Source organism: Poecilia reticulata, chromosome 15 (genome assembly GCF_904066995.2).
Source record: "Poecilia reticulata chromosome 15, P_reticulata-male-v2, whole genome shotgun sequence".
Classification (NCBI taxonomy): Eukaryota; Metazoa; Chordata; class Actinopteri; order Cyprinodontiformes; family Poeciliidae; genus Poecilia; species Poecilia reticulata.
In genome coordinates, this window is record NC_088844.1 from 29925277 (window position 1) to 29946564 (window position 21288).

The window sequence follows — 21288 nt, forward strand, 5'->3', positions numbered from 1 at the left end:
AACCAGTGAGGAACCATTGAGGGACCAGTGAGGAACCAGTCAGGAACCAGTGAAGAACCAGTCAGGAACCAGTGAGGAACCAATCAGGAACCAATGAGAAACCAGTGAGGAACCAGTCAAAAACCAGTGAGGAACCAGTGAGGAACCAGTCAGGAACCAGTGAGGAACCAGTCAGAAACCAGTGAGGAACCAGTCAGGAACCAGTCAGAAACCAGTCAGGAACCAATCAGGAACCAGTCAGAAACCAGTCAGGAACCAATCAGGAACCAGTGAGGAACCAGTCATGAATCAGTGAGGAACCAGTCAGGAACCAGTGAGGAACCAGTCAGGAACCAATCAGGAACCAGTGAGGAACCAGTCATGAATCAGTGAGGAACCAGTCAGGAACCAGTGAGGAACCAGTCAGGAACCAGTGAGGAAGGAGTGAGGAACCAGTCTGGAACCAATCAGGAACCAGTCAGGAACCAGTGAGGAAGGAGTGAGGAACGAGTCAGGAACCAGTGAGGAATGAGTGAGGAACCAGTGAGGAACGAGTGAGGAACCAGTCAGGAACCAATCAGGAACCAGTGAGGAACCAGTCAGGAACCAATCAGGAACCAGTGAGGAACCAGTCAGGAACCAATCAGGAACCAGTGAGGAACCAGTCAGGAACCAGTCAGGAACCAGTCAGGAACCAGTCAGGAACCAGTCAGGAACCAGTCAGGAACCAGTCAGGAACCAGTGAGGAACCAGTCAGGAACCAGTGAGGAACCAGTCAGGAACCAGTCAGGAACCAGTGAGGAACCAGTCAGGAACCAATCAGGAACCAGTGAGGAACCAGTCAGGAACCAGTGAGGAACCAGTCAGGAACCAGTGAGGAACCAGTCAGGAACCAATCAGGAACCAGTGAGGAACCAGTGAGGAACCAGTCAGGAACCAGTGAGGAACCAGTCAGGAACCAGTCAGGAACCAGTGAGGAACCAGTCAGGAACGACTGAGGAACCAGTCAGGAACCAATCAGGAACGAGTGAGGAACCAGTCAGGAACGACTGAGGAACCAGTCAGGAACCAATCAGGAACGAGTGAGGAACCAGTCAGGAACGACTGAGGAACCAGTCAGGAACCAGTAAGGAACCAGTCAGGAACCAGTCAGGAACCAATCAGGAACCAGTGAGGAACCAGTCAGGAACCAGTGAGGGGAAGTGGCTCTAGTTTGTCGCCCCCTGGTGTTCCGCCTCTGTAACTGCTCTCCATCCGGCGCCATGTTGAGCCGTCAGCTCTGTAACCATGGCGACCAAATGACAAATATCTGGCAGAAAATGCAGAAACGGCTAAAATCTTTATAAATGACTGGAAAATGACCCAGAGTCGTTCATGAGACGTGAACTCCTCCGCTCTGTAGCGCCCCCTGGTGTTGGCCGAAGGGCCCTCCCTGGTTGCCACGGTTACCTCTCTCCCCAAAGATCCACCTCCTGTTCATGCTGGTGGTGAAGAAGACGGGCGACTGGGTGAGGCACATCAGCAGGTCGGTGACGGCCAGGTTGATGATGAACATGTTGGCCGGCGTGCGCAGGCTGCGGCTCCTGCAGGAAGTAAACAACAAGTACAACATGCAAAACAAAAATTTACACAAATTTAAAACTAAAAAACAATAAAGAAAGGAATTAAAACTTTTCTTGCATCATATTATTGCACGTTTATGCCAGCAGGGGGCGCCGCTACGCTGTTAGGGAAATATTTACAGATTTAAACGGTTTTGAAAATGTTTCATTTGGTTTTAACAGTTTGTTTTAATGAACGTTCTCACTCAATCATATGAACTTATTCATATTTTCAGCAGAATTTTGGCTGAATTTAAAGGTTTTGACCAAAAATCCTGAAATGTTTATCGTTTCAAGAAATAGATGAAAATTTACGTTAAAACCGAATACAGAGCTTTGATGTTGAACTGAAAACTACAGAAATGTATTTACAATAAAAATAATTTTAACTTTTACAGATTGGATAAAATAAATATACTTTTTTATTTTTAAGAACAAAACGTGGAAATTTTTCCTTAAATTATTATTTTTTCCCAGGAATGCTGCAACATTTTTGGTGTTGATTTAGCTCCGTATTCCAGGTTAAATTCAGGATTTCTGCCAAACCAGTTTTATAAGTTTATCTGCAAAAATAAAATATTTCTTTGAAGAAAAAAAAGACACAAATCAAACCAGATCAATAACAGCAGATCTGATCCATTTTTATATTTAGATACATTTATTTTAACTCTTTTCATCATTTTTTAGCTTTAAACATGTAAATGTAACAGTATTAACGTGAATATTTCAGGTTTCCAGATTGTTTCTGGGATGAACTCGGTTCGTGGATCTGATGGAAGGATTCTGGATCGGCGACTCGTTAACAGAACAAACACCTGTTCACCAACACACATGGGCGTAAATCTAGAGGAGGGTCGGGGGGCCCGGACCCCCCAGGCTTGGAAAAGTCTAGAAATGCCCCCCCTAAAAAAAATCATTGAAGAAACGTTTGCATTTAAATAATATCAATATGAAAAGGCAAAAGAAACAAAGAATCTGCCATTTATCTCAGAAATGAGTAATAATACATTTTTAGGTCCCCCCACCATTATTAGAACAATGGTTCAGTCCAAAGTGTAGGAGGGGCAACAGCAGCTCTACAGGCTCCGTTAGAGCCGCTGCACAGAGGAGCTAGCTGCTAGCTGTTAGCAACACATCTCTGATATCTGGGCTTTTCTGAGGTAATCAGATTTTTAGGTATTTTCTGTTAGAGGAAATGACTCCTTTTAATTTTCACACTTAAATTCCTTCAGATCTAAACTCTTCTTTTCTTTTTTAGTGAAACAAATACTCCAAATTTAGTTTAAATTAGATAATTTCAAAGAGAAAAACAAAAATTTAATAGGCAAGTAGAAAAATAAAGTTGTGACAAACACTAAATTCTTTATCTATAAAAACATTCAGCTTCCTGTTTCGCTGTGTAATTATGAAATGATTAGTTTATTAAACCAAGCAGGTGATCAAACGTTTAAATTATAATGTAAACGTTTTGACGGCCTTCATTAACCACCGGTCAGGTTTGGCCATATTTGGTCGCAGGAAATGTTCCCTCTACCTGCAGAAGGCGTAGATCACCAGGAAGTTCCCGACCACGCCCGTGATGCCGATGGCCAGGATGACGGAGCCGATGGTGTAGTGGGCGTGGTCAGGGACGTCCACAGTGGGGAACGGCTGGGGGGGCGGAGCCGCCATCGCCACCTGGAGGAGAAACACAGCGTTACAGCTAGCTGAGGCTACATCGCCACCTGGAGGAGAAACACAGCGTTACAGCTAGCTGAGGCTACATCGCCACCTGGAGGAGAAACAGAGTTACAGCTAGCTGAGGCTACATCGCCACCTGGTGGACAAACACAGCGTTACAGCTAGCTGCGGCTACATCGCCACCTGGAGGAGAAACACAGCGTTACAGCTAGCTGAGGCTACATCGCCACCTGGAGGAGAAACAGAGTTACAGCTAGCTGAGGCTACATCGCCACCTGGTGGACAAACACAGCGTTACAGCTAGCTGAGGCTACATCGCCACCTGGAGGAGAAACAGAGTTACAGCTAGCTGAGGCTACATCGCCACCTGGAGGAGAAACAGAGTTACAGCTAGCTGAGGCTACATCGCCACCTGGAGGAGAAACACAGCGTTACAGCTAGCTGAGGCTACATCGCCACCTGGAGGAGAAACAGAGTTACAGCTAGCTGAGGCTACATCGCCACCTGGTGGACAAACACAGCGTTACAGCTAGCTGAGGCTACATCGCCACCTGGAGGAGAAACAGCATCAAAGCTAGCTTCATCCAGCTGAAACCCTCAGGCTGTCAGTCGAAGTTTAGTTTTGTTCAGTTGGTAAACTTCCTGCTGGACAGATCTGATCGTTACTCTGAAGAATCTGCTGTGATTAATTTTTCCTTCTGATCTGCAGACGGTTCTAATCTCCGTCTGTTTCCCTCTGATGTCTGCTGACCTCATCAGGAGCTGATTGACCTTCAGCAGTCGGAGTTAATTACTGATGATCTGATCATCAGATTGATCAGCTCTGCACTCTGCTGCTCATGTCTCCCCCACCAGACCCGCCGTCGTTAACCAACCGCCATCTCTCACCAGCCGATCCGCCGGGTCAGAAGTTTGCATACGTCTCTGCTTCTCAGAACGATTCAGAAAAACATTGATAAGCTGATCAACTGATGAAGATGTCCTCTTCATCCTCGGCCTCTCAGGCGCTGCAGTCGGTCCTCCAGCCGGTCAGACGTCAGATTTACACGCAGGCCCTGAATGCAATAAATCCAGGCAGAGCCTGTAACCTTGGTATCCTAGCAACCAGTGGCGAGGCTCAACATGCGGCGACAGCATCGTCTTCCTCACATCATCTTCCTCCCGTCCCGCCTCAGGACCAGCTGTGGCGCTGCTGCTTCATCCAGATGTTTAACTGGTTATTCTGGAATTTCAAAACTAAACTCAGGTTTCACAACTTTAACTGATCAAATAAAGTCGTCAGGTTTTCTGTGGAGGCGTGAAAACTTGTGATTTAAATCTGGTCTAATCTGAGGTCAGATTAGGATTAGAGTCGGTTTTCATTTCAAATACTTTCAGTTTTAAAGTAATAAATTATTTTCAATAATCAGATTGTTTGGTTCTGTTTGGGTCAAACATCCCGCTCCGACCCGGTTCTGTTCTGGATGTTCCCGTCTCAGCGGGTCGGGCCCTCTGCTGTCTTTGCCCAGAGGTTTCCTAATCCGTCCTGACTGCTGGACAGAAGGTAAAAGGTCAGCGAGACGCAGAGCGACACAGCAGCCAGAACGCTAGAGAGACAGAGGAGCTCGTCCTGCAGGCAGTGCAACGATTTCCAACACTTTCAGACGTTTTCCGACAGTTTCAGACGTTTTTCGACACTTTCAGACGTTTTCCAACGGTTTCAGACGTTTTCCAACAGTTTCAGACGTTTTCCGACAGTTTCAGACGTTTTCCGACAGTTTCAGACGTTTTCCAACGGTTTCAGACATTTTCCAACGGTTTCAGACGTTTTCCAACAGTTTCAGACGTTTTCCAACACTTTCAGACGTTTTCCGACACTTTCAGACGTTTTCCGACAGTTTCAGACGTTTTCCGACAGTTTCAGACGTTTTCCAACGGTTTCAGACGTTTTCCGACAGTTTCAGACGTTTTCCGACAGTTTCAGACGTTTTCCAACGGTTTCAGACGTTTTCCAACGGTTTCAGACGTTTTCCAACAGTTTCAGACGTTTTCCAACACTTTCAGACGTTTTCCGACACTTTCAGACGTTTTCCGACAGTTTCAGACGTTTTCCAACAGTTTCAGACGTTTTCCAACACTTTCAGACGTTTTCCGACACTTTCAGACGTTTTCCGACAGTTTCAGACGTTTTCCAACGGTTTCAGACGTTTTCCGACACTTTCAGACGTTTTCCGACAGTTTCAGACGTTTTCCAACAGTTTCAGACGTTTTCCAACACTTTCAGACGTTTTCCGACAGTTTCAGACGTTTTCCAACGGTTTCAGACGTTTTCCAACGGTTTCAGACGTTTTCCAACAGTTTCAGACGTTTTCCGACACTTTCAGACGTTTTCCGACACTTTCAGACGTTTTCCGACAGTTTCAGACGTTTTCCGACAGTTTCAGACGTTTTCCAACGGTTTCAGACGTTTTCCGACAGTTTCAGACGTTTTCCAACGGTTTCAGACGTTTTCCAACGGTTTCAGACGTTTTCCAACAGTTTCAGACGTTTTCCAACACTTTCAGACGTTTTCCAACACTTTCAGACGTTTTCCGACACTTTCAGACGTTTTCCGACAGTTTCAGACGTTTTCCAACGGTTTCAGACGTTTTCCAACAGTTTCAGCAGAAAGGGGCGCCATGCACTACAACATCTGTCAGTTGAACAGGTTAGCTAGTGCTAGCAGACATTAGCAGCTTCTACTTCCCCTGCTGAGGGAACATTTTCCCGCCTGACATTTTGAATAAGATCTTTGATTTAAAACGATTCCTGCTTCGATCGGTGAGCAGAAGATCCTCATGATCTGAACAACAGACAGAAACACTGAAGTGTTTTCTCCACCATCTTTCTGCATCCTCCATTTTGTTTTCACAGAGAGAGCGCCACCTGTCTGCAGGTGATGAGTTTTCAGCCATCTTTGGAGTTATTTAGTTTAGAATCCTAAAAATGTTCAGAATTCCTCACCAAGCTGGACAAACGGAGATAAACCCGGATACAGGAAGTCGACCAGTTGAAGGAAAACATCCACATTTCTGTAAAACATGGCAACAAACTGCTGGCCAATCAGAACACACCTCTCTGTACTGGAGGAGGTTCTACAGAGTTCTGGACCCAGACTGGAAGCAGATGCACTCCACACTTTTCAGATCTGGGTTGTAAAATGAAAATCAACATGTTTGCTTTAACTAGGACCTCGGCGGCTGATCAGAGGGTTCTGCAGTAAACCGTGGCTAATCTTCCCGTTTCCACGGAGACCTCCCGGTCCGGTGCAGCAGCCGACCCGGCGGGTTAACGCGCCGCTCAGGCTGCAGGAATGTGAGCTCAAACCGCTCCATAGATGGAGGACCGGCAGGTCCAACGGGTCGGAACCGCCTGCTTGTCTTCTCTGGGTCAGCAGCCACAATGGCGCCTCCTACTGGCACAACGCTGGAAGGTCAGCCTCAATCACCTGTTTTATTAGATAAGGTCCAGTTCAGAACTTTTAACTGGTTTAACTGGTGAGCAGTAGAAGAAAAGCCCAGAACCTTCACGCCTCACTGCTGCTGACACAGCGACCCTGAAATAAGCCGCAGCCATGAAGGAATGTGGGCAGAACCAGAACCAGAACCCGAGCACCGGATGATTAAAGCAGCTCTGATGTGAACAACTGGAGCTGCATCAAATATCAGCAAATTATTACAGGCGGCCATTTTAGAAACGATGCCTGAAGTGAAGCAGGAAGTCCGGCTTTAAGGTCTAAATGGCCTAAACAAAACATGTTCATTACATCTAGCACAATAATTCAGAACAAAACCGTTTTTCAAAATAAATGAGAGGAGAAGCACTTCTCTCAATATGTAAAACAATAAAAAATAAGTTTAAAAAACGTGTCGGTGACGTCCGGGTGTCAGACATGTTTTCACAAATACACAGTTTAACTCGACAGCAGTTATATTGTGAGTGACGTCATATTTCTGACGTGACGTCAGAAATGGGACTAACACAGGCTAGCATTCAGCGTTAGCTTATGCTAACTGACAAATAATGATCATGCCGAACAACAAAACTATTCAACAGATCATCACAAACTCACATCATCCGCAGATTAGTTGGAACAGAAGCTGCCATGTTGACACTTTTCATCCTTCCTGAACTCATCTGATAAACTACAACTTTCTTTTAAACATCGCAAATTTCAAGCAAATGTTTCTGCTTGAAACGAAGCGACGCGGCTCTATTCTCCGTAACTGGGAGAAAATAACTGGAATCTGTATTACAGCCGGTAAAACAACATTTTCCTTCTCCGACCGCCATTGCGGCGACAGCTTAGCGTCAGGAGGGAGGTGGGCGGAGCTCCACCTGGTTGCCAGGTGACGGGCTGGACTTGGCTCGGGGTTGCTAGGTAACTCAACAGTTTTGAGATTTTTGTTTTCACAGGTTGTTTTCCAGATGCCAGCAGAGAAATTATAAATCGCTGTGATCTGCCTGAGGATTGTCAAACTAAGAACCTCTCTGAGTCAGAACCGGTTCAGTTCTGGTCATGTTGGACCGGTTCAGTTCTGGTCATGTTGGACCGGTTCAGTTCTGGTCATGTTGGACCGGTTCAGTTCTGGTCATGTTGGACCGGTTCAGTTCTGGTCATGTTGGACCGGTTCAGTTCTGGTCATGTTGAACCGGTTCAGTTCTGGTCATGTTGGACCGGTTCAGTTCTGGTCATGTTGAACCGGTTCAGTTCTGGTCATGTTGGATCGGTTCAGTTCTGGTCATGTTGAACCGGTTCAGTTCTGCTCATGTTGGACCGGTTCAGTTCTGGTCATGTTGAACCGGTTCAGTTCTGGTCATGTTGGACCGGTTCAGTTCTGGTCATGTTGAACCGGTTCAGTCCTGGTCATGTTAGACCGGTTCAGTTCTGCTCATGTTGGACCGGTTCAGTTCTGGTCATGTTGGACCGGTTCAGTTCTGGTTGGACCGGTTCAGTTCTGGTCATGTTGGACCGGTTCAGTTCTGGTCATGTTGAACCGGTTCAGTTCTGGTCATGTTGGACCGGTTCAGTTCTGCTCATGTTGGACCGGTTCAGTTCTGGTCATGTTGGACCGGTTCAGTTCTGGTCATTTTGGACCGGTTCAGTTCTGGTCATGTTGAACCGGTTCAGTTCTGGTCATGTTGGACTGGTTCAGTTCTGGTCATGTTGGACCGGTTCAGTTCTGGTCATGTTGGACCGGTTCAGTTCTGCTCATGTTGGACCGTCTGGTCATGTTGGACCGGTTCAGTTCTGGTCATGTTGGACCGTCTGGTCATGTTGGACCGGTTCAGTCCTGGTCATGTTGGACCGGTTCAGTTCTGGTCATGTTGGACCGGTTCAGTTCTGCTCATGTTGGACCGTCTGGTCATGTTGGACCGGTTCAGTTCTGGTCATGTTGGACCGGTTCAGTTCTGCTCATGTTGGACCGTCTGGTCATGTTGAACCGGTTCAGTTCTGGTCATGTTGGACCGGTTCAGTTCTGGTCATGTTGGACCGTCTGGTCATGTTGAACCGGTTCAGTTCTGGTCATGTTGGACCGTCTGGTCATGTTGGACCGGTTCAGTCCTGGTCATGTTGGACCGGTTCAGTTCTGGTCATGTTGGACCGGTTCAGTTCTGCTCATGTTGGACCGTCTGGTCATGTTGGACCGGTTCAGTTCTGGTCATGTTGAACCGGTTCAGTTCTGGTCATGTTGGACCGGTTCAGTTCTGGTCATGTTGGACCGGACCACAAGCGTCTGCAGGCAGCAGGATGTTTACTGTCATAAATATCTGCTCCAACCTGAACAATGTATTGTTCGCTAATGGTGCTAACAGTTAATTTGCTAATAGTGGAGCTAATTTGTCGCTTAGCGTTTTTATAACTTTATACACATTTAGCTTCCTCTACGTTAATTTTTCAGCATAAATTCTAAAGCGCTAATTTACTCAGTTGATTAGAAAGTTTTCAGTTGAATAAAGTTTGACATCTGTGTTTAATTACTCTTCACGAGGTTTATATTGATGCTCTTATTTTGAAATGTGTTTACGCAGCCGTTCCATTTCCTCTCTTCACGTTCTCCTTGTGACACTTGGTGGGTATCAACGTGGTTAAATTTAGCGCTTTAGCATTAGCTTCCACTCTATGCCATGTTGTTGTAGCACTTTAATGCCAGCAGAACTAATGTTTGATTAGCGCATTAGCATTAGCACAGTTAAGGTAATTTTATTCATGTAGCACATTTCCAGCAACAAGGCAATTCAAAGTGCTTTACATGAATTAAAAGGAAATACAACTTTCCTTTTAACTTTCCACAGCTAACTTTTTAGCTAGTGGTGAGAACCAGTTACATCATTTATATGAAATATGGCTAAGAAATGGCGCCCCTCTTCCTGCCGCCCTGAGGCAATCACCCTAACGTCCAGGTACTCAGCAGGACCCACTCCACTGCTGCACATATACCAGCAAAACATTCAGAAACAACCGGGATAAGATGTTTTACTTTCTATTTCTCAGACGCCCCTGTCTAACGCCGCCCTGGGCAGCTGCCCATTTAGCCCTCATCAGGAAATTCAGCACCTGAATCAGCACCGATGTTCAAGTCGCGACCGAAAGACAGGGTGAATGTTTATCCTTTTAAACAGAATTATTGATAAAGTTCACATTCAGACCTGCTGGTCCAAATAACCAGAACAGAACCAGAACCAGCAGCCAGGCAGTGGAAAGTTGGCAGGAAGCTGAGCAGCAGCAAAGCATCGACTGATGTTCTGAGAACAAACGTCAATAAGAGAGCAGAGGCTGCAGAGGACAGCCTGAACCCAGAGTTCTGCAGGTTCTGCAGGTTCTGGAGCAACAAGGAAAACCCAAACTGGACCCACTGAGCAACAAGAGGAGGAAACCCAGAGAGACAGAACCTGAGAACCAACAACTCTGAATACAGGCGATTCAGCTCAATGAGCAGGTCCAGTTCTACTGGTCCAGCTCTACTGGTCTGGTTCTGGTCTGGTTCTACTGGTCCAGCTCTACTGGTCTGGTTCTGGTCTGGTTCTACTGGTCCAGCTCTACTGGTCCAGCTCTACTGGTCTGGTTCTGGTCTGGTTCTACTGGTCCAGCTCTACTGGTCTGGTTCTGGTCTGGTTCTACTGGTCCAGCTCTACTGGTCCAGCTCTACTGGTCTGGTTCTGGTCTGGTTCTACTGGTCCAGCTCTACTGGTCCAGCTCTACTGGTCTGGTTCTGGTCTGGTTCTACTGGTCCAGCTCTACTGGTCCAGCTCTACTGGTCTGGTTCTGGTCTGGTTCTACTGGTCCAGCTCTACTGGTCCAGCTCTACTGGTCTGGTTCTGGTCTGGTTCTACTGGTCCAGCTCTACTGGTCCAGCTCTACTGGTCTGGTTCTGGTCTGGTTCTACTGGTCCAGCTCTACTGGTCTGGTTCTGGTCTGGTTCTACTGGTCCAGCTCTACTGGTCCAGCTCTACTGGTCCGGCTCTACTGGTCCGGTTCTACTGGTCCGGCTCTACTGGTCCGGTTCTGGTCCGGTTCTACTGGTCCAGCTCTACAGGTCCGGTTCTGGTCTGGTTCTACTGGTCCAGCTCTACAGGTCTGGTTCTGGTCTGGTTCTACTGGTCCGGCTCTACTGGTCCAGCTCTACTGGTCCAGCTCTACTGGTCCAGCTCTACTGGTCCGGTTCTGGTCCGGTTCTACTGGTCCGGCTCTACTGGTCCGGTTCTGGTCCGGTTCTACTGGTCCAGCTCTACAGGTCCGGTTCTGGTCTGGTTCTACTGGTCCAGCTCTACAGGTCCGGTTCTGGTCTGGTTCTACTGGTCCGGCTCTACTGGTCCAGCTCTACTGGTCCAGCTCTACTGGTCCAGCTCTACTGGTCCGGCTCTACTGGTCCGGTTCTACTGGTCCAGCTCTACTGGTCCAGCTCTACTGGTCCGGTTCTACTGGTCCGGTTCAGTAGATTAAAGTTCTGATCCAGGTGATTAGAAAGCAGATGTACCTTCGTTAACTATGTTTTTATTCTGTTGCCTTTATCTTTTGTCTCAATTTAAAACAAAAATAAACTTGAAAAAAAAAGAAAGAAAATGAAACCAAACATCTGAAGCTCCTGATCAATAACCAATCAATCATCAGGATATTAAAGGAACATTTCCTCATTTAAATAAACTCAATCTGATCTTCAGTTCCTGATCTCTGATGTCAGAGTGAATCAAATCATTTCATCTGATCAAAACCTGCAGCCTGGCATGAAACATGATCTAAACATGATATTAACATGATATTAACATGATATTAACATGATATTAACATGATATTAACATGATCTAAACCTGATATTAACATGATCTAAACCTGATATTAACATGATCTAAACCTGATATTAACATGATCTAAACCTGATATTAACATGATATTAACATGATATTAACATGATCTAAACCTGATATTAACATGATCTAAACCTGATATTAACATGATCTAAACCTGATATTAACATGATCTAAACCTGATATTAACATGATCTAAACCTGATATTAACATGATCTAAACCTGATATTAACATGATCTAAACCTGATATTAACATGATCTAAACCTGATATTAACATGATCTAAACATGATATTAACATGATCTAAACATGATCTAAACATGATATTAACATGATATTAACATGATATTAACATGATATTAACATGATCTAAACCTGATATTAACATGATATTAACATGATCTAAACCTGATATTAACATGATCTAAACCTGATATTAACATGATCTAAACCTGATATTAACATGATCTAAACCTGATCTAAACATATTAACATGATATTAACATGATCTAAACATGATCTAAACATGATCTAAACATGATATTAACATGATATTACCATGATCTAAACCTGATATTAACATGATCTAAACCTGATATTAACATGATCTAAACATGATCTAAACATGATCTAAACATGATATTAACATGATATTAACATGATCTAAACCTGATATTAACATGATCTAAACCTGATCTAAACATATTAACATGATATTAACATGATCTAAACATGATCTAAACATGATCTAAACATGATATTAACATGATATTAACATGATCTAAACCTGATATTAACATGATCTAAACATGATCTAAACATGATCTAAACATGATATTAACATGATATTAACATGATCTAAACCTGATATTAACATGATCTAAACCTGATATTAACATGACCTAAACCTGATATTAACATGATCTAAACCTGATCTAAACATATTAACATGATATTAACATGATCTAAACCTGATATTAACATGATCTAAACCTGATATTAACATGATCTAAACATGATCTAAACCTGATATTAACATGATCTAAACATGATATTAACATGATCTAAACCTGATATTAACATGATCTAAACATGATCTAAACATGATCTAAACCTGATATTAACATGATATTAACATGATATTATCATGATCTAAACCTGATCCAATCCTCTTCCATCATCTCCCCTCCTCTCTCCTCTTCTCTGATCCCAGTGAACTTGCTCACCGTGGGTCCGGCCGCTCCGTGGAGGTGCAGATCCTGGATCCGCTGAGCCGAGCCAGGCTCGCTCCACGCGGGAACCGTGGACAGCGCCAGTGTGTCCGGAGCGCGTGCGACAGGAGGAGCTGGAGCCGCGGGAGGCCAGCAGCGGCAGCGGCGGAGGAGGAAGAGCAGGAGGAGGAGGAAGAGGACTGCTATCCACCGCTCTCTCTCTCTCCCTCTCTCACTTTCTCTCTCTCTGGAGCCCCGCCCCCTTTCTCCTCTGGCCCCGCCCCTCCGCCCTCTAACCTGGACAACAGGTGGGAAAGGTGAACCAATCAGAACTCGGGTCGGAACCAGACCAGCTGACCAGAACTCTGGTTACATCTGTCTACAGTTTTATCCATCCATCCATTTTCTGTAGACTCTTGTCCCTCAATGGGGTCAGGAGGAGCTGCTGCCCCTCCAGCGAAGGTTCTGGGTGAGAGGCGGGGTCACCTGGACAGGTCACCTGGACAGGTCACCTGGACAGGGGACCAGTCTGTCACAGGGCAACACAGAAACAGACAGGACAATCAACCATGCACACACACACACACACACACACACACACACACACACACACACACACACACACACAGAGACACACACACACAGACACACACACACACACACACACACACACACACACACACACACACACACACACACACAGGGAGGATTTAGTTCAGTGGTTCTTATTCCTCCTCTGAGGATCATATTTATCAACCAGTTGCTTCAATATTAGATAAAATAACAATAATCTGACAGAATCAGCAGGAAAATGATCTCTGGATCATTTATGGGGAAAACGTAAGAAGAATTTATTTATTTATTTATTTATTTATTTATTTATTTATTTATTTATTTATTTATTTATTTATTTATTTATTTATTTTTGTTCACTTTTATTTTATTGGTTATTTTTCATTTTAATTCAGACAAAAAAGTAAAAAAGAAAGAGCCACACAGTAACATCAACATGACCCCGGCTCAAAATAAATGAATAAATAATTAATTACTTTAAAGAAAAGGGGATGACACATTAATGCAGCACATTTTTAAATGTTTAAGTTTGTAAAGGAATAGTGAGTTTCTCACCGGCATGTTGGACGTGGAGCTCTGCATCAGGCCAGAGAGAAGCTGCTTTCTGTCTCCAGTCAGCAGCTGGAGACATTTTCAGACCAGGTTTTCTCCCTGCATATGAAAGAACTAAACCAAATATTTAAAGTTTTAATGTGTAAAAAGGACTGGAACCATCTGTACTGGCTATAATAACCTGGGTCATTTTCAGGAGAGCCAAGATAATTGTAAAGTCCTCCATCTCTCCAGGTCCAATCGAACACGCTCAAACAGGGGCGTGAAATTACTTTTATACATCTGGTCAAAAGCAGGAGTGATCTGGATCCCTAAATACACAAAACCCTCTGGGCCACTGAGGGGGGGGGGGGGGGGGACAGTCTGCCTGATGGCAAAACCTCTGATTTGTTCAAACTGATTTTATAACCATCACTGAATTTCTTGATGGTCTCAGTGAGACGGCATGGACGTTTCAGCCATTACCACCAGCAGGCTGCGTGTGTCCTACTGGGCAGGCAGGCAGGGGGGCTGTGGGGGGGCGGGGGGGGAGAGGGGGCTGCCCCCGGCCGGGTCTGGAGGTACCAGGGAGGGAGGAATGGTTTCAAGTCGCTTTAATGTCTGATTATAGACGGAGAAAGTGCGCCCCCGCCTGGTCAGAAAGGTGTATGTAAAGTAAAGTTACTGTCCCTCAGTGGAATATATAGTAGTCAGTCCCAGTGACTGTTTGACTCACGGCTTAGCCAATGTGCTTCCTGGGTAAAAATGAAACGAGAAACGCTGCCCAACCCGAACCCCGCCCCCCCTCTTTAACAGTTTCCAGCAGCGCAGTGATGCACGTCATTGGCCCGGTCATAGGCCCGGTCATTGGCCCGGTCATTGGCCCGGTCATTGGCCCGGTCATTGGCCCGGTCATTGGCCCGGTCATAGGCCCGGTCATTGGCCCGGTCATTGGCCCGGTCATAGGCCCGGTCATTGGCCCGGTCATTAGCCCGGTCATAGGCCCGGTCATAGGCCCGGTCATTGGCCCGGTCATTGGCCCGGTCATAGGCCCGGTCATTGGCCCGGTCATTGGCCCGGTCATAGGCCCGGTCATTGGCCCGGTCATAGGCCCGGTCATAGGCCCGGTCATTGGCCCGGTCATTGGCCCGGTCATTGGCCCGGTCATTGGCCCGGTCATAGGCCCGGTCATTGGCCCGGTCATTGGCCCGGTCATTGGCCCGGTCATTAGCCCGGTCATAGGCCCGGTCATAGGCCCGGTCATTGGCCCGGTCATTGGCCCGGTCATTGGCCCGGTCATTGGCCCGGTCATTGGCCCAGTCATTGGCCCGGTCATAGGCCCGGTCATTGGCCCGGTCATTGGCCCGGTCATTGGCCCGGTCATAGGCCCGGTCATTGGCCCGGTCATTGGCCCGGTCATTGGCCCGGACCGGTCACTGGCCCGGTCATTGGCCCAGTCATTGGCCCAGTCATTGGCCCGGTCATAGGCCCGGTCATTGGCCCGGTCATTGGCCCGGTCATTGGCCCGGTCATAGGCCCGGTCATTGGCCCGGTCATTGGCCCGGTCATTGGCCCGGACCGGTCACTGGCCCGGTCATTGGCCCAGTCATTGGCCCAGTCATTGGCCCGGTCATTGGCCCGGTCATTGGCCCGGTCATAGGCCCGGTCATTGGCCCGGTCATTGGCCCGGTCATTGGCCCGGTCATTGGCCCGGTCATTGGCCCGGTCATAGGCCCGGTCATTGGCCCGGTCATTGGCCCGGTCATAGGCCCGGTCATTGGCCCGGTCATAGGCCCGGTCATAGGCCCGGTCATTGGCCCGGTCATTGGCCCGGTCATTGGCCCGGTCATTGGCCCGGTCATAGGCCCGGTCATTGGCCCGGTCATTGGCCCGGTCATTGGCCCGGTCATTGGCCCGGTCATAGGCCCGGTCATTGGCCCGGTCATTGGCCCGGTCATTGGCCCGGTCATTGGCCCAGTCATTGGCCCGGTCATAGGCCCGGTCATTGGCCCGGTCATTGGCCCGGTCATTGGCCCGGTCATAGGCCCGGTCATTGGCCCGGTCATTGGCCCGGTCATTGGCCCGGTCATAGGCCCGGTCATTGGCCCGGTCATTGGCCCGGTCATTGGCCCGGACCGGTCACTGGCCCGGTCATTGGCCCAGTCATTGGCCCAGTCATTGGCCCGGTCATAGGCCCGGTCATTGGCCCCGCCCCCCGGCCCAACGCTGACTTGTTCCGCTAGCGGCTTCGAGGAATTTATTTTTTAAATCTAATAGAATCATAAATTTAATCTGGAGATAAAAACTTTCATATGATAAATACAGAGGAAAAAGTTTCCAAATGTGAGAATAAAACATTCAAGAGATCAAAATGAATCTCAACATAAAGGAGGAAAAATTAATCAGAACTAGAGGAGAAAATAATTATTACCCATTTTTACGGTGTTGTTGGCTCTGGTGGCCTTTATGGGTGGTCCGAGGCGGGGGGGGGGTAGGCATGCGGCTGGCGTCGCCAGGCCGGGAATCGAACCCGCGGCCGCCGCCTGAGGCCTCCGTGTGGTTCGTGTTTCGCCCCGGCGCCGCCAGCAAACCTAAAGATCTGTTTTTACCTGAACGCAGCAGAAAACCTGCTGGGGTTCTGAACGTTCTGGTTCTGTTTGGTGGAGCTCGAAGCTCCGCGGGTCGGGCGGCCAGCTGTGTTCCTGATGTTGGATCAGAACCGATCAGAACCGATCAGAACCCCGTACCTCCTGCTGGCGGGTCTGGATGCAACAACGAACATCTGGAAAAACCTCCAGGATCCAGATGTTCCTCCACCGAGGAACGAGTTTAATTTTCAATAAAAATGTTTGTTTCCGTGTAAAATCATAAATAAAATCTGAAAAATTGTCTCAGAAATTATCTTCATCCGTCTTAATCTAATTAATCCAGTTTTATTAATCCGGCAGATTCCGAGATAAATAAACCCAGAAATCATAAAGTTGGACGTTAAATATCAGAACTTTAAATAAAATCTAAACTCTGTGGTTCCACTGGTTTCACTGGTTTTACTGGTTTCACTGGTTTTACTGGTTTTACTGGTTTCACTGGTTTTACTGGTTTTACTGGTTTTACTGGTTTCACTGGTTTTACTGGTTTTACTGGTTTCACTGGGGGAGAAGCTTCTGGAGGGACTGGGAACATAATAATGAACATTTTAAATGTTGGTGAGAGAGCAGCTGCAGTTCAGATGCAGGTTTATTAGAAACATTTTGGGTTTTTAATCATTTTTGATAAATGTAAAATGTTTATTTTTATTCTTTTTACTGGTTTTATTCTGTTTGCTTTTGATGCGGAGAATTTTCCCCATTTTGGGACAATAAAAGATTTTTCTCGTTTCCTGGAGTCCGGACCGAGACACCGGCCCGTTTCTCTCTCTGCTCTGGAGGTTCTGGTTCTGGTTCCTCCTGGGTCCAGTTTGGATCCTGTTTGTTCCTTATCCCGGTTTTTTTGGGTTTCTGGTTCTGGTCAAGGTGAGTTTGTAGAACATGACCTGAATCTCTGCAGTTTCATAATGTTCATCAGACTGATGGCTTCAGGAACCGAACTGGGTCAGAGTTCAGGCTTAGTGGTTCCGTTTCATAACTCCAGTCAGGCGGAGGCTCCATGTGTTACCTGCAGCCGCCGGCAGGGGGCAGCGGAGCAGCGTTTCAGAGCTACAGGGGAAGAAGAAGAGGCGCAGCTGTTCCTGGCTCTGGGTCCGATCCAGTCGGTCCTCATTGATCGGAACCAGAACCCAGAATGAGTGAAGACCTGCGGGCCGAGCTGCAGGACTTCCTGCGGAAGCTGGACATCCAGACCAGCTGCGTGGAGCATCCTCCGGTAAGAACCGGAACCGGTTCTGTTCAGGCTGCAGATGGAACCTGTTGAACCGCAGTGCCGTTTCTGTCGGTTTAAACTAAATCCTCCTTATTTGGTCGTTTTGAACAGTTGACGGTAATAATAATTTCATATTTTGATGCCCTCTGACTCGCTCTGTCATTCGGCGCCACCTTTCAGCCTCACGGACCTTCAGATGAAGTTTCTGCTTCACGTACAGACTGACCCACTGGGTTCGGCTCATCAGCCGGACCTTTCATCAGATCTGGGTCACCTTCAGTCATGGGCTGGGAGGTTATTCTGGGATGCATTCTGCTGCAAAACGTTTTTAATACAATACGTTTTTAAACGGAATATTTTTTTATGTCAGATTTATTAATTTCATTGTGATTCCTGCCGAATCGCTGCTAACTGACCAGGTTTTATGTGCTAAATATAATAAATTATTTTTCTGAACTTTTCAGAAACTTTCAGTTTTCATGACCGACTCGTTTTAGTGGCGCTGATCCATCTGGGCCAGCAGGGGGCGCCACATCAAAACACACCCCGTTATCCTGCTGCTTGATTTCCGAGAGTCCAGCACACAGCGGTACCGACCCGGTACCGGGCCCCTGCACGTCATGCAGCGCTGCAGAGGGTTCGGTACCGACCCGGTACCGGGCCTCTGCACGCCATGCAGCGCTGCAGAGGCCCGGTACCGACCCGCATGTGTTGAAGCTGCAGGATCAGCTCTACGAACTGGACCTGGTTCCGTTTGTAACAGCAGCATTAATTTGAGATTTTCAGCCTCCATAAGAGGGAAAACTGGCGTTAATTTTACTTTGTTCTTAATTCATTCATAAATGTCACAGTTTCAAGGTAAATATGAATTTATGAGCTAATTATTTAGTTTGATGTTAACTAATGTTTGGCTGGATGTTGTATTATGGCATTTGCTAAATAAGTGTCTTTGTAGTTTGTAGCTAATATTCAGTTTGTCAAAGCTAAGTAATGTTTAATTTGAAGCTAATTATTTAATTTGGCCTGTTTATTAAACATTTAGTTTGAAGCTGTGACATTTCTAAATGAATTAATAACTTGGTAAAAACATGACTTCAAAGTGAAATGAGAGAATTTATCCTGTTTTATAACTCAGATTATTTCTGACCAGCAGCTCATTTTCATTTTGCTGCTGATGTAATTTTGTGGTTGATTCAATGAAGCCGGAGGTTTGATGCCTCTAGTTTCCTCTCATCCTGAAAGTCGTGACGTTGTTAAAGGTCAGAAGGAAAACCTGGATCAGGTGAAGTGACTCTTCGTCCTCTTCGTCCTCCTCCTCTTCGTCCTGCAGGTGTTCACAGTGGAGGAGATGATGCCTCACCTGCAGGACGTGAGCGGCGCCGTCACCAAGAACCTCTTCCTGAAGGACAAGAAGAAGAAAGGCCTGTGGCTGGTGTCGGCTCGCCACGACCGCCAGGTGAGGCTGGCTCCGCCTCCCGGCCTCTGATTGGCCCAGCCGGCCTCTGATTGGCCCAGCCGGCCTCTGATTGGCCCAGCCGGCCTCTGATTGGCCCAGCCGGCCTCTGATTGGCCCAGTCTCACCTGTCTGTCTGTCTGCAGGTGAACCTGAACGATCTGGCCAAGAAGCTCGGTGTCGGCAGCGGCAACCTGCGCTTCGCCGACGAGGCCGCCATGATGGAGAAACTCAAGGTAGGTCCGGGTTCTGATGGCGGTTCTGGTGGGTCGGAGCGGACTCCATGTTGGATAACGTCTTCCTCTCCCGCCAGGTGGGTCAGGGCTGCGCCTCGGCGCTGGCGCTGCTGTTCGACTCGGACCGGAGCGTGCGGCTGGTTCTGGACCGGGACCTGCTGGACGGCGGCCATCAGCTGGTCTACTTCCACCCCATGACCAACAGCGCCACCATGGGGCTGCGGCCGCCGGACCTGCTGCGCTTCCTCAGGGAGACGGGTCACGAGCCCGTCCTGGAGAGCTTCGACTAGCAACCACCCGGTTCTGGTTCTGGTCCTGGTTCTGGACTAGGTGTCAGCAGCAGCAACCTGCGCTTCGCCATGATGGAGAAACTCAAGGAACATCTCAAAATGTTCCGTCTCAGGTTGGGAGTTGGAGGAAGCAGAACTCTTTAACACGACTCCTGATGGTTTTAGTTTGGTTCTAAGAACTTCAGCCTGAGGTCCAGAAACCCGACTTGGACCTCCAGGTTCTGGTTCTGGTTCCGTCTTCGGTCTCATTCTGTCTCTGGTTGTCAGCAATCTCACAGATGAATGTCCAGTTTTTATTAAAACCCGTCCACAAAGACGATCCGTCCGCAGAACCTGATTAAAACCCAAACTGAAGCAAAATGCCTGATGGACCCGATTCCTCCATCGGGTCCAGAACCGAGCTGCAGGACCAGAACCCGGTCCAGGTTCTACTAGAACGTCCAGAAAGATGAAAGTATTTCATAAAGGTTCAGAAAGTCATCCTGCAGATCTCTGGTGAGATAAACCCAGAGTTTCTGCTGTTGATTCAACCGGCGCCGCGAACTGCAGCTCCCCCTGCTGGAGTCAGTGAGGTACTGCAGAGGAACCGGGCCGAACCGGATCCTGTTATTAATCCTCAGTATTTCTCTAACATTTGAGTCAAACATGTTCATAAAACAAGCAGCAGTTTCATGTAATCTGATCATTAAAATCAGTTCAAACTGAACAGAAACCAGTAAAAACCCAAAGAGTGAAGAAACAAACTTATTTATTATCAAGTTCTGACAGAAACAAACAAATTATAGTAAATAAAGAGAAAGAGGAAAAACAAATGAATTCAATAAAACAAAATATTTATACCAAAGGAAACTTAAGTATTGCCATAACTCTCCTGACGTGCTAACAGCTAACATCCAGCCAGCAGTAGCATTAGCAGAGCCGTTAGCAGCTCTGCTAATCCACCTCCTTTGCTTTTGCTTCTCCTCTAAATCTCACTGACCGTCTGGTTAGAAGGATGTTGGAGTAGGAGATAAGATGAACTTCTCTCTCTGCATCATCTCCTCTGGGGTCAAAGGTCAGTCACTGTTGGGGCTTTTGAGATGCTAATCAGCTGCTCTGGGTGCTAAAAACAAAACGCCGTTGCCATGGTTACGCATCATAACAACAGTCTGAATGTAAAGAGTGAAAATCCTTCCAGCTGCTCAGCGTCCAGAACCACAGAGAAGAACGGTCTTAACCAGAACCAGCAGAACCGGTCCAACACGCCGCCACCGGGGGCGCTGTTCTGGAAAACCTGACCGGAAACAAAACAACCTGAGTGATGAAGAGAACTGGGTTATAAGATGAGACGGAATGATGCTGCAGGTTTTATTCATGCTGGATAAACCAGAACCTGGTTCTGATGAGGCCCATTTAGACTAAAGCAAAAACTTTAAACGGGTTTTAAACTCGTCTGTTAAAAAGTTCTGATTTTATTAACGAAGCAGAAAATCAAGAGAAATAAATAAATAAGTTGAAAAACTTTTCATTTTTCTCATTTATCAAACGATTTTCTACAGGAAATAAACTC

General features: G+C 46.9%; 2 protein-coding genes across 5 annotated transcripts in view; one reads left to right on the forward strand and one right to left on the reverse strand.

Annotated features, from left to right (window-relative positions):
• opn4a (opsin 4a (melanopsin)) overlaps positions 1-13008 on the reverse strand; it is a 22993-nt gene extending 9985 nt beyond the window's left edge. The window contains exons 1-3 of one of the 2 annotated variants that reach the window (XM_081616482.1): positions 12814-13008; positions 3115-3257; positions 1429-1562 (exon numbers count right to left, since the gene is read on the reverse strand). In XM_081616482.1, coding sequence (XP_081472608.1) covers positions 1429-1562; positions 3115-3251 — 271 coding nt within the window. In that variant the 5' untranslated portion in view covers positions 3252-3257; positions 12814-13008. Of the gene's footprint in view, positions 1-1428; positions 1563-3114; positions 3258-7350; positions 7887-12813 lie in introns of those variants that run through there. The other variant, XM_081616483.1, reaches the window with a different exon arrangement.
• Positions 13009-17578: 4570 nt separating this feature from the next.
• On the forward strand, positions 17579-20056 carry LOC103477365 (prolyl-tRNA synthetase associated domain-containing protein 1). 3 transcript variants are annotated; one of them, XM_008430441.3, is made up of 4 exons: positions 17579-17763; positions 19091-19216; positions 19360-19449; positions 19527-20056. In XM_008430441.3, the coding sequence occupies exons 1-4, from the start codon at positions 17683-17685 to the stop codon at positions 19737-19739; spliced, it is 510 nt and encodes a 169-aa protein (XP_008428663.1). In that variant the 5' UTR covers positions 17579-17682; the 3' UTR covers positions 19740-20056. The 3 variants fall into 3 exon arrangements, with proteins under 3 accessions (XP_008428663.1, XP_017164364.1, XP_008428664.1); XM_017308875.2 differs by lacking the exon at positions 17579-17763 and adding an exon at positions 18330-18618; XM_008430442.3 differs by lacking the exon at positions 17579-17763 and adding an exon at positions 18711-19019.
• Positions 20057-21288: the final 1232 nt, after the last annotated feature.